Source organism: Rhinoderma darwinii, chromosome 1, assembly GCF_050947455.1.
Source record: "Rhinoderma darwinii isolate aRhiDar2 chromosome 1, aRhiDar2.hap1, whole genome shotgun sequence".
Classification (NCBI taxonomy): Eukaryota; Metazoa; Chordata; class Amphibia; order Anura; family Rhinodermatidae; genus Rhinoderma; species Rhinoderma darwinii.
The window spans coordinates 239,668,841-239,682,463 of NC_134687.1; the positions used below are offsets into that span (position 1 = coordinate 239,668,841).

The 13,623-nt window shown below is 43.3% G+C and overlaps 1 protein-coding gene across 2 annotated transcripts in view; it reads left to right on the plus strand.

Annotated features, from left to right (window-relative positions):
- Nucleotides 1-13,623, plus strand: part of RAB3A (RAB3A, member RAS oncogene family) — a 64,644-nt gene that overhangs the window by 15,472 nt on the left and 35,549 nt on the right. The window contains exon 2 of one of the 2 annotated variants that reach the window (XM_075863038.1): nucleotides 7,895-8,122. In XM_075863038.1, coding sequence (XP_075719153.1) covers nucleotides 7,895-8,122 — 228 coding nt within the window. Of the gene's footprint in view, nucleotides 1-7,888; nucleotides 8,123-13,623 lie in introns of those variants that run through there. The other variant, XM_075863028.1, reaches the window with a different exon arrangement.

Here is a 13,623-nt window from a genome sequence, read left to right on the forward strand (position 1 = left end):
ATATGGGCATTTAGAAAGGGGTTTTCCTAATGGGAAAACTCATTTAATTTTCTAACGTTTCGAGATGAGTGTTTTATGTCCTTTTTGAAATGACAATTCTGGTAATTGGCATTCCCAGTCCCCTGTTTATATTGTCTGTGCTCTTGTTGCTGGGAAGTTTGATTGTAACTTCCACTGAAGGAGAAACCGGTTTCATAATGGTAACATATTTGTACTATATACCCAATTTAGGGTGTAGTCACACGTGGCAGATTTTGTTGCAGAAATCTTTTGTGACTGAAAATTTGTTCCATTCATCTGAACGGAATTGTTTCAGCAGCAGGTGTATAGGTTTCTGCAAGTTACATTGAGATAAATGGGACTGCTTTTTGCAGAAAACTTCTGCAACTAAATAACCTCTACGTGACTTCACCCTTAACGAAGACCTGTCATGTTTTTTTTTTTGTTTGTTTATGTTTACCAGATATCTCCCCTCATTCCTGGCTTCCTCTCAATTTCAGCGCTGTAATTTTTCTCTTTTTTTGCCCCCTCTGTTGTCCCACTATGGCCCCTGCTCTGCTTGGCTCCTAATATGCTAATTTTGAGCAATGGTACTGCGCGAAGGAGACCTCACCTCTCCTGAGTAGGTGTTGCCTTCTGCGTCCCTGTGACGTTGTGTAATCAGAGCGGACAGACTCATGGTGATGCAGAAGACCCGGTTCTGATTGGAAAGTGTCACCGTCATTCTGGAGGCAACGCCTACTAAGGAGAGATGAGGTCTTCTTCTCTCCGTACCTTTACTCTAAATTAGCATATTAGGCGCCAAGCAGAGCAGGGGTCGTAGCGGGACAACAGGAGAGCCAAAAAGTAATTAAATTACAGTGCTGGAATCGAGATGATGCTAGGAATAAGGGGAGGCATGTGGTATAAAAAAAACATGGTTTAAAAAGGTCCTCTTTTTAACTGCCGTCCTCAATGGATGCCTTCACTGAATGCTGGGTGTAACTTATTACAAACAATGTATCCAATATGTATTAGTATATGTCTCAATAATACAGTCATACAGTGACTAAATAATACCTTTTATACAAGGACTAAATTAAATCGTACTGACCAAATACAAGCTCAGCGATTACCTTACTACAACTAAATCATATCACCCTAGTGACTGAATAACCCCACCACACTGTGACCTAATGGTAAAATGGCAGTTCCACATAGGAACAAGTGAATACATTGCTGATCAGACGTAGCCAAAAGTGCATTAACTTCTTCCCGACATCCGCCGTATATGTACGACTGAGGCCCGGAGGGAAAGTATGGCGCAGGCTGAGCCCGCTGCATAAGTTGTGGGTGTCAGCTGTGTGTTACATAGATAGGTTAATACAATATTGCTCGTTTAACCCCTTAGATGCTGTAGTCAATATTGACCGCAGCATCTATGCCGATAGATGCGATTGCAGGGTGCTGATGGTTGTCATAGCAGAGGCCTAATAAAGGCCGCCAGGTCTGCCATCTTTGCTCCTATTAAGCCTTAGGAGCTGGCAAAAAAAACACGATAAACTGCGATACATTAGTATTAGGCCGGATTCACACGAGCGTGTGCATTCTGCGCGCGCAAAAAACGCGGTGTTTTGCGTGCGCAAAAGGTCCATAACAGCTCCGTGTATCAGCAGCATATTATGCGTGGCTGTGTGATTTTCGAGCAGCCGCCATCATTATGACACTCTGTTTGTATGTTTGTAAACAGAAAAGCACGTGGTGCTTTTCTGTTTTCATTCATAGTTTTGCCTACTGGAGCACGCATCACGCGCGGCACACGGAAGTGCGTGCGTGATGCGCGAAAAACGGGCAAATATAGGACATGTCGTGAGTTTTACGCAGAGGACATACACTGCATGAAAATCACGGACAGTCTGAACAGCCAAAATTATTATGCAAATGTTATTTTTCGCTGATTTTCCTAAATAGTCCTATGCAAATGACAGTCAGTATAATCTTCAAGCCATCAACCGTTAGAGTATAATGCAAATTTTATTGAACAAATCTCCTAATGATAACAAATTTTTTTTTTTTAGAAGTAAAAAACTCCAAAATGCACTGTTTCAAATTATTATGCACAACAGAGATCAAAACATTTTAAAGGTTGTAAAGAGAACTAAAATGGTAATTTGTTGAATTTGCAGCATCAGGAGGTCATATTTACAGAAATCAAAAGCTCTTTCAATCAAAAAAAACGTAGCAGGCCAAGTTACATGTTAACATAGGAGCCCTTCTTTGATATCACCTTCACAATTCTTGCATCCATTGAATTTGTGAGTATTTGGACAGTTTCTTCTTGAATATCTTTGCAGGATGTCAGAATAGCCTCACAGAGCTTCTGTTTTGATGTGAACTGCCTCCCACTCTCATAGATATTTTGCTTGAGGATGCTCCAAAGGTTCTCAATAGGGTTGAGGTCAGGGGAACATGGGTGTAATGGCAGGAAGGAGGTGAAGGGAAAGTGAGCCCTAATCTACCCACTGCCCTGTCCCTGCCTACTTGCAACGACCCGCCCTAGGCGACGGGGTACAACTGGGCGGCGGTCCCTACGCTGTCTAAGTGCACGGGAGAACAAACAGGGAACATGCAAGGGAAGGGGCAGTAGCCACGGAACGCCGCGAGGAAACGGAGCGGTGAATGAGTAGTCAGGACCAGGATGAAGTGGAGTATACCAAAGTGAGCACGGAGAAGGAAGCAAGCCAGGGGCAAAGCAAAGCAGGTTAAGCGGAACTGCAGCAAGGCAGAAGCACGGCAGAAGCAGGCTGGAGCAAGCAGCAGTGAGGCCAGGAATCCAGAAGAATTACAAGCACTGAGGAAGAGAACATGGCAGGTAATAAAGGACAGGGGGCGGAGCTAACTCCGACTGACCAGGCCGCGATAGGCTCTCCCACTCCTGAGCCTGCCACCCTGATTGGTGGGAGATAGTGTCAGTCGAACAGGTCTGGCCTCAGGTGTGGATTGATTAATCCCAGGAGTATACCTAGACGTAGTACCTGGCAGATCCCTAACAGTACTCCCCCTTTTATGAGGGGCCACCGGACCCTTACTAAGAGGACCCGGTTTAGTAGGGAAGAGAAGGTGGAACCTCCTGATCAATACCCCAGCGTGAACATCACGGGCAGGTACCCAAGTCCTCTCCTCCGGCCCGTATCCTCTCCAATGGACCAGGTACTGGAGGGAGCCCTGGACCATCCTACTGTCCATAATCTTGGCCACCTCGAATTCCACCCCCTCAGGGGTGAGAACGGGAACAGGAGGTTTCCTCGAGGGGGACCAGGACGGGGAGCAGCGTTTAAGGAGGGAGGCATGGAAGACGTCATGTATGCGAAAGGATGGGGGCAGCTCCAGACGGAAGGATACAGAGTTGAGGACTTCAATGATCTTATAAGGTCCAATAAATCGGGGAGCAAACTTCCTGGATGGGACCTTAAGGCGCAAGTTCCTGGACGACAACCAGACCAAATCCCCGACGACAAACCGGGGGTTAGCAGAACGTCTACTATCCGCCTGAATCTTTTGTGCGCTCTGGGACGCCTCTAGGTTCTTCTGAACCTGGGCCCAGACAGTGCACAGTTCCCGATGAACATCCTCTACCTCAGGATTATTGGAACAACCAGGGGAAACGGAGGAGAACCTTGGGTTAAACCCGAAATTACAGAAAAACGGGGAGACCCCTGACGAGTTACTGACCCGGTTATTCAGGGAAAATTCAGCAAGGGGAAGGCATGAGACCCAATCGAATTGACAGTCAGAGATGAAACACCTTAAATATTGTTCCAGGGATTGGTTAGTCCTTTCCGTTTGGCCATTAGTTTCGGGATGGAAGGCGGAGGAGAAGGACAGATCAATCTCCAACTTTTTACAAAAAGCTCTCCAAAATAAGGAAACAAATTGTACCCCTCTATCAGAAACGATATTGACTGGGGCCCCATGGAGACGCAGGATGTGTTTCACAAACAAAGAAGCTAACGTCTTGGCGTTAGGTAGCTTCTTAAGGGGCACAAAGTGGCACATCTTGCTGAAGCGGTCGACTACCACCCACACCACCGACTTGCCCTGAGATGGAGGCAAATCGGTGATAAAATCCATGGAGATATGGGTCCAAGGTCTCTGGGGAATGGGCAAGGAACGTAGTAGGCCCGCAGGTCGGGACCTAGGAGTTTTGGACCTAGCGCAAACCTCACAAGCGGCGACGTAAGCCCTAACGTCTTTAGGCAACCCAGGCCACCAATAGTTTCTGGTAATGAGGTGTTTGGTGCCCAAGATGCCAGGATGACCAGATAGAGCGGAGTCATGGTTTTCCCTGAGTACCCTTAGCCGGTATTGCAGGGGAACAAACAGTTTGTCCCCAGGGACGTTCCCGGGAGCTGCACCCTGATCAGCCGCGATATCAGAAGCTAAATCAGAATCCGTGGCAGAAACGATTATACCAGGGGGTAAAATACAAGCAGGATCCTTCTCGGAAGGAGGATTGGCCATGAAACTACGTGACAGAGCATCAGCCTTAATATTCTTGGACCCAGCCCTATAGGTAACCAAGAAATTAAATCTGGTAAAGAATAGTGCCCACCGAGCTTGTCTAGGATTAAGCCTCCGGGCCGATTCTAGGAAAACCAGATTCTTGTGATCCGTAAGGACCGTTACCTGGTGTCTGGCCCCCTCCAGAAAGTGCCGCCACTCTTCAAAAGCCCATTTAATGGCTAGAAGTTCGCGGTTGCCAATATCATAGTTGCTCTCTGTGGGCGAGAACTTCCTAGAGAAGTAAGCACAGGGGCGGAGATGGGTGAGGGAGCTGGTACCCTGGGACAAGACGGCCACCACTCCCACCTCGGATGCGTCAACCTCCACAATAAATGGCTCCTCTTGGTTGGGCTGAATCAGCACGGGGGCCGAGATAAAGCACTTCTTGAGGGTCTCAAAGGCCTGGACGGCCTCAAGGGGCCAATGGAGGACATCAGCACCCTTGCGAGTAAGGTCCGTAAGAGGCTTAGCGACGACCGAGAAGTTGGCAATAAATCTCCTGTAATAGTTGGCGAACCCTAAAAAACACTGTAACGCCTTAAGGGAGGCAGGTTGGACCCATTCCGCCACAGCCTGAACCTTGGCAGGGCCCATGCGGAATTCATGAGGAGTGAGGATTTGCCCTAAAAATGGTATCTCCTGTACCCCAAAGACACATTTTTCAGTCTTAGCAAACAGATTATTCTCCCGAAGGACCTGGAGCACCTTCCTGACATGCTCCACGTGGGAGGACCAGTCCTTGGAAAACACCAGTATGTTATCAAGGTACACAACAAGAAAATTACCCAGGTACTCTCTCAGGATTTCATTAATAAAATTCTGGAAGACAGCAGGGGCATTACACAACCCAAAGGGCATGACCAGGTATTCGAAATGACCCTCGGGTGTGTTGAACGCAGTTTTCCACTCATCCCCCTCTTTGATGCGGATAAGGTTATATGCCCCCCGTAGATCGAACTTAGAAAACCATTGGGCTCCCTGAACCTGATTAAAAAGATCCGGGATCAAAGGAAGTGGGTACTGGTTCCTTACGGTGACCTTATTCAGGTTACGATAATCAATGCACGGCCTAAGACCACCATCCTTCTTCCCCACGAAGAAGAAGCCAGCACCTACAGGAGAAGTCGAGGGGCGAATGAAACCCTTGGCCAGGCATTCTTGGATATACACCCTCCTAGCTTCACGTTCAGGACATGAAAGATTAAATATCCTACCCTTAGGAAGCTCGGCACCAGGCACCAAATCGATGGCGCAATCGTAATCTCTATGGGGGGGCAACACCTCGGAGGCCTCCTTAGAAAACACATCGGCGAAGTCCTGAACAAACTCAGGAAGCGCGTTTACCTCCTCCCGGGGAGAAATAGAGTTAACAGAAAGACCTGACATAAGACATTCACTACCCCATTTGGTGAGATCCCCAGTATTCCAATCAAACGTGGGATTATGCAACTGCAACCAGGGAAGACCTAATACCAGATCAGACGATAATCCCTGCATCACCAGTACAGAGCACTGCTCCAAATGCATGGAGCCAACCAGGAGTTCAAAAACAGGAGTATGCTGAGTAAAATAACCATTAGCAAGGGGAGTTGAGTCGATACCTACTACAGGGATAGGATAAGGTAAATCAATAAAAGGCATCTTTAGAGACATAGCAAAATACCACTTTTTTCTTTGTTAATGGCAGAATAATTTTCATTCGTACCATTTGGGCTAATCGTAATTATGAGCTCTGTTTTAGTGTCGTTTGGTGTGGTAACAATAATCTATTGGGGAGAATTTATTAAGGCCTCATGCACACGACCATCCCCCTAATTACCTGACCGTTTTTATGAGCCGTGCTTACATTGCATAAAGCAATTGCATAGCCGTGCATAAAGTATAGGAGCACGGTCCATAACATAAAAAAATCGGACGTCCTATATTTTTCGCCAGGTTTCTACGGCACGGACACCCTCCTGTACATATACGGGAAGGTGTCCGTCAGCCATAGAAATGAATGGGTCCGTAATTACGGGCGATTTTCCGGTCGTGTGCATGGGGCCTAAGACTGGTGTTTCATACGCCAGTCTTAAATTTTTTTACACATTTCACTTCGACGGTTTAGTTTAAGAGGCGCACACGCCTCTTAATAAACTTGGCACATATTGGGCAGTCTTAAAGGCAGAAAACTTAATCTAAGCCTGCTATGAGCAGGCTAGGTTTACGCTATATTTTTATGCGCTCCAAAATGTGCAACTTTTTTACTCCAGAAAAGTGTCTTAAAGCCGAAAATAAGCCCCCACCCCCCCCCCCCCCCAAGTCTTCATTTAGATATTCGTGGGAATTTTATTAAGACTATCTTAAAATAAAGAGCGCTGGAGCAAGTTGCACCTAATTTATTAGGAGGCGCACACCTCTCTGTCGGTCCGAATGCCAATGTCAAATCTAAGCCAGCTGTAAACTGTTGTAGATTTGCGCTACAATTTACGCCAATAATTTGTCAATTTCTGGCGTAAATTCTAGTAATTTTGTTGGGTCGCAGAAGATCCCACCACTTGGGAAAGTGTCATGAAAAATAGTTAAAGTTTTTTGTGCAAATTGCAGTTTTTCTATTTTGTCCATTGTGTTTTATTATGATGATGTCAGAATAGTGTTTTGTCTTTATTCCTAGGCTGTTCTAGTGTGATAATTTAACAATAGTGTTTGCCTATAATTCAAGGGTTTGTTCTATATTGATGATTTCACAAATGTGATTGTTTTTACTGCTAGGCTGTTTACTAATGTGATGTCACAATAGCCTGTGTCTTCATTTATAGGCTGTGTTCTATTGGATTGTGTCACTATATACCAGTGGCAGACACAGGGAGAAAACCGCTCATGTGCAGCAATGTGGGCCCCTTGCAGTCCAGAAACGGATTTGTCAGTTGTGAGATGATTGTCATAGAGCGCCTCTCTCTTGGTTCTCTAACAAATGCCCCACTGGTTTTGACCCTTTGCTTTACTAATAAATGCAATTTAATTACTAAAAATAAAATGTAATACGTTTATAATATTTAGGCTATTCTACTACATTCAGATATAGATAATCACGTACTCTGTCAATTTTTTAAATTTGGTTTCAAATCGACAGAATTTGACAATAAACTAATAAAAAAAAAAGAGGCTTATGACTGTCAGAATCGAAAAGTAGAGTTTGTACTTTTCGATTCTGACAGTCATAAGCCTCTTTTTTTTTTATTAGTTTGTATAATGACGTTGTTTTTTTTTAATCGTATAAGTGAGGGTCCTGTCTAGATGTCTAGTTACTATTGTTTAATAGCATACCTTCTGGTCTCCATCTCACCTACAATATGCATCTTTTCCCATGCAGATGGCATCCGCTACAGATTCTCGTTATGGGCAGAAAGAATCCTCCGACCAGAACTTTGATTACATGTTCAAGATCTTAATTATTGGGAACAGCAGCGTGGGCAAAACCTCCTTTCTCTTCCGCTATGCGGACGACTCGTTCACCCCAGCATTTGTCAGCACGGTGGGAATAGACTTCAAAGTGAAAACTATTTACAGGAATGACAAAAGAATCAAGCTGCAGATCTGGGTAAGGCTGCAACTCGTAATATCTGTATCTGCTGATCTATATTATTATTATTAGAGGTGTCACTGCTGGATCTCTCCGTACTTCTTTCAACGTTGTAGACGTGGGACTGTGCATTTTCTATCTCCTCAATAGGTGTTCTGTACCAAACGCAATACATATAAATATATTATTTATTCAGAGAGATCCATATGAGATAGCTCCTTGCTCTGAACCACTTGTAAATCGTGTTCAGCCTTCGAAAACGGAAACAGATGATACCAAAGGATCAATTAATGGCATAAAGTCAAATGTTATACAGCAACAACAGAATTTAAAGCTACATAAAATGTTGGGTACCTTAGGTATACCAAAGCTGTCCCCTATCTTGATTTATTACGGAGTTCTAAAATGCTCCATTCATTCCTATAGCTAAATTCAGAATTCTGCTGGTTCCCTATTACCAGGGTTCAGTGTTTGGTGGAAGCTGAGGAGACGTTGTACAGCTAGAGCTAAGGTCACATGTCTGACCGCTAAACTGCTGTCTGTGTCCATGGGCAACCTTCAGAGTTTTGAAGCAGCTATGTTTATGAATGGTAGTAAGCAACGTGAAATAACTCACAATTGGTAGAAAAGGAAATGGTGTTTGCAAAATTTCTTAAAGAGGACCTGTAATGTCCCCAGAAAAGGTCATCTGCCACCATACCTGTACTGCTGCCTTGCTCTTGATTCCAGCGCCGTTTATTTCATGTTGCTAGGTGCCTCTGTGCCCCCATCAATCAACCCGTTAATTTCCGCGGCTGATATGCTAATTTTTTAATAAGTTGACAACTGGGCAGTCTCCACTGTCCCGTCAAGAGGGAGTGAACCTAAGCCAAAGAGCAGGCTGACTGCGGGAGCACGGAAGCACCTAGCAAGATGAAACAAACGGCGCCGGAATCGGGAACAAGGCAGCAGTACAGGTATAGAGGCAGATTACCGTTTCTGGGGACATGACAGGTCCTCTTTATCTTCTATCTACACAATAAAATGTTAAGAACCGAAAAAAGGAGGAGCAACAGAAATCTATAACCCCAAAGGTCCAGGGTAAGTCGCACATATAGATATGTGTGGACCACTGGGTTGATTTCAGGGTGTAAAACCCTAACAGCATCAAAAAATGCAAGTAGAAAACCAAAAGAGAAAGATTGACACTGAGAGATAAAGAAACAGTAAATATACAAAAACTTTATTGAACAATAATGGTACAAAATAAAAAGAATCCAAAAAACCACAGTAAAAACAAGGATCATAGGCTGGTAAAGGAAATCAAACCATGCGACTATGTGAGGAACAGGTAAATAAAGTGCATATGCGTCCTTTAAATGATGTGTATAAATACCTGTAAAATAATGGTCTGCACACAAGATAATACAGTAGTGAACATCAATGTATATAAAGTGGTGCAGACTGTATAAATGTATTTAGATGGTTGAGTCATAATAAGGCAGCAGACGTAACTGCACCAGTAACAAATGACATGATAAAGTATCAAAAATCAAGAAAATATGTAACCCAAAATACAAAATACTAAAGAAATGAAAGAATGAACACTCACATACCCATGGTAATAGAACAGGATAAATGCAGCCAGAGTCCACCCCAACGTGCGTTTCGGCGCTAATGCCTTCGTCTGGGGGTGGAACATTTTTAACAAAAATTTTCATTGCATCTCCAATAGAGGCAGGGTGCACAAAGCAGCAGACAATAAACGAAAGGAAAAACATATATATATAAAAATGGGGCAGCACAGTACCTAATCATATCTGCATCCAATAAATGGGAAGAGAAGTTGGGAGGACAAAAAAGCAAGGAGGCGGAGAGGGGGGTGGCATCCAGATTCTTTAAATAGATCAGATTACTTCTGTCCTGTTTATTAGGTACAGGAACTTAGTTATACCTTCAAAATACTTGTCCATCTTGAAGTAGTTCTGATGTAAAACATCATACATATGAGATGTATGTGTGTGTACATTTTAGTTTTTTGTGTCGGTTTAGATAAGGTGTTAAAAATGTATTTATTTTTTTACTGTGAACACTTTTTCTTTTAACCCGTTAGTGACCGCCAATACGCCTTTTCACGGCGGCCACTAATGGGCTTTATTCTGATGCATAAGCCTTTTCACAGCGCTGCATCAGAATAAATAAACAGTGCAAGGAGCCGTTCAATTTCCCTGCTCTCAGCTGCCAGAGGTAGCTGAGGGCATCCCGTATCTATAGCCGTATCGATCTCACCCGTTTAACCCCTCAGATGCGGCACTCAATAGCGAGCGCCGCATCTGAGTGGTTTTGGAGAGAAGGGAGGGAGCTCCCTCTCATCCCACCGACACCCGGCAATTAAATCACTGAGTGTCTGTGTCTCCGACGGTAGCCGGGGGCCTAATAAAGATACCTGTTCGTTTTAAACGGACAGGCAGTAAGTAATACACTGCAATACAAAAGTTTATTATAATAGCGATCGGATGATCTCATATTAAAGTGCCCTAGTGGGAGTAGTAAAAAAGTTAAAAAAAATAGTTTAATAAAGTTAATAAAAAAAAAGTGAAAAAAAAAAATGAAAAACCTACAGTTTCCCTTTACGAAATGCTTTACTATTAAAAAACCAAAATAAAGTAAAAAAGTTACGTATATTTGGTATCTCCGCGTCCATAACGACCCCGACTATAAAGCTATTACATTATTTAACCCGCACTGTGAACGCCGTAAAAAATGTAATAAACTATGGAAAAATTGCTGTTTTCTGTGAATCCCGACTTAAAAAAAAAATGTGAACAAAAGGTCGCATCTACTCCAAAATGGTACCAGTAAAAACTACAAGTCGTCCCGCAAAAAAAAAGCCCTCTTACAACTGCATCGACGGAACAATAAAAAAAGTTATGGCTCTTCAAATCTGGAGACACAAAAACAAATAATTTTGAAAAAAAAGCGTTTTTACTGTGTAAAAGTAGTAAAACATACAAAATCGATATAAATTTGGTATCGTTGCAATTGTAACACCCCGCTGAATAAAGTTTGTGTTATTTATAAAACACGGTAAACGGCGTAAATTTAGGACGCGAAAAAGTGGCGAAATTTCTGTTTTTTTTCCATCCCCCCCCCCCCAAAAAAGTTAATAAAAGTTAATCAATAAATAATATGTATCTCAAAATGGTGCTATTAAAAAAAAATACAACTTGTCCCGCAAAAAACAAGACCTTATACAGCTATGTCGACGCAAAAATAAAAAAGTTATAGCTCTTGGAATGTGACGATGGAAAAACGTAAAAAATACCTTGTCATTAAGGTTTAAAATAGTCTGGTCATTAAGGGGTTAAATTTAATTTATTTACCTTTTTTATTAAAATTGTTTTTTTAGTCTCACTGGGGGACTGCACAATACCATCGCTGATCGGCGCCACAAGATAAAATAAAAAAAATGTGTGTGTGTGTGGAATAAATATATATATATATATATATATATATATATATAATCAGTCCAAGATCAAATGAACACCGCACTTCAACATACCTATATATTAGGCCATGTGCTCGTTACCAGAGGATGAATCCGTTCCGCAACTTGAATATAAAACGACCATAGAACAGAATAACGGCACCAGGACTTCAGAGTAGATGAAACAAGGTCGATTTATTCACCTCAAGTGAGCGACGTTTCGGTTCATCACAGAAGCTTTCTCAATACATTTTTATGACCACCAGCTAATATCCAGAGTAACCGCCGTGTGCAGCACGGACAGCAGCTAGACGGGCTGGGAGTGACTCAATAAGGTGCTGGTAGGTTGTCTCCGGTATCTGGAGCCATGCTGACTGCAGTGCTTCCCACATTTGCTGGAGGGTGCGTGAGGGAGGATCCATAGAGCGAACAAGAAGATCGAGGTGGTCCCACAGATGCCCAATTGGGTTCAAGTCTGGCGAATTAGAGGGCGAGGGAAGTACTTAGAAGTCTTGGTCGTGCTCTTCCAACCACTGTCTGACATTTCAAGCCGTGTGACATGTGGCATTCTCTTGCTGGAAGATTCCATTTGCCCCTTGGAAGACAAACAGCATGTATGGGTGGATGCGATCTGCAACGATATATTCATTTCCAAATCGGTTCACATACCTTCCACCTGGATGAGTGAGCCCACAGAATGGCATGAAAAAATTCCCCAGACCATAACGCTGCCGCCCCAAGCTTGTGTTCTTCCAGCAATGGATGCAGGGTGTTTGTTTTCTGATGTTTCTCGTCTGACACGCCAATGGCTATCCGATCGATGGAGTAGAAAACATGACTCATCGGAGAAGGCAATCCTTTGCCAATCATCGGTGGTCCAAATCCGATACTGCTGTGCAAACTGAAGGCTTTTTTCCAATCCACCTTTGTTAGCATAGGAGCAGTGACCATCCGTCTGCTTCGGAGCCACAAACGGCAGTAAGGTTCGCTGAACTGTTTTAGACACATGTCTGGTAGCCCCCTGGCTGGTTTTCACGGTGAGCTGCTCCACTGCAGCGTGACGTTCGACTCTCGCGCGCCTTCGTAGCCGACGTTTACCTCTCACATCAATGGCACCTGGTGCTACGCAGTTTCCACGTCTGTTATTCCCAATGGTGCCATTTGTCCACTCACGATATACTTTCACCCCAGCAGCACACTAACCGTTCACAAACTGCACTGTTTGAGAAACTCTGCCACCCTTGGCCTGAAAGCCAATAATCATCCCATTTGCAACTCTGATAAATCGCCCCTTTTTACTCATGGCAACAACGAGTGATATGTGTTTAGACAGCCTATATACCTTATATACCCACCAAGCCAGCCCACGACTCCTCACTTCCTTCGTGGGCTACGCGCTGCCAACTTCGAAAGTAGGAGGTGGTTATAATAATAACATTTTATCTTGTGGCGCTGATCAGAGATGGTATTGTGAAGACCAAAAAATAATTTTAAGAAAGGTAAATAAATGTAATTGAAAAAAGTTTAGAAAAAAAATACACCTATACGGTAGTGCCGCAATAGTAACGACTCGTATAATGAAGTTAACACATTATCTAAACCGCACAGTGAACGACCCAAAAAAAAGTCCACATTTCTTTGCTTTGTTTTGGGTCGTTCACTGTGCAGTTTAGATGGGTCATTGTCCAGGTCACATTTTCCATTTCTGGCAAATAGAATTGTTATTCATTTTTAAAAGCATACAATAAAGATTATATGTTCAACTTCTTCAATATAAATAATCAAGAAGTAAAAAAGGGAAGGGAAAAGTAAGGAAGGAGAAAAAACAAAACAAAAAAAAGAGACCCAGAGAATTCCTGAGTACATAAATACAGATATGGTCAATATCCGTGACCAAAAGCAATTAGTAAATTGAAAGGACGGTTAGAATCTTCATAAATCCAGACAACCAATCATGCTATATGTTAACATCTAAGACACAGAGTACTAAAAGAGGCTATAAGGAAGTAATGGCCTGATACAGGGTCCACGGCAACCAGAGCGCTGTATGTGA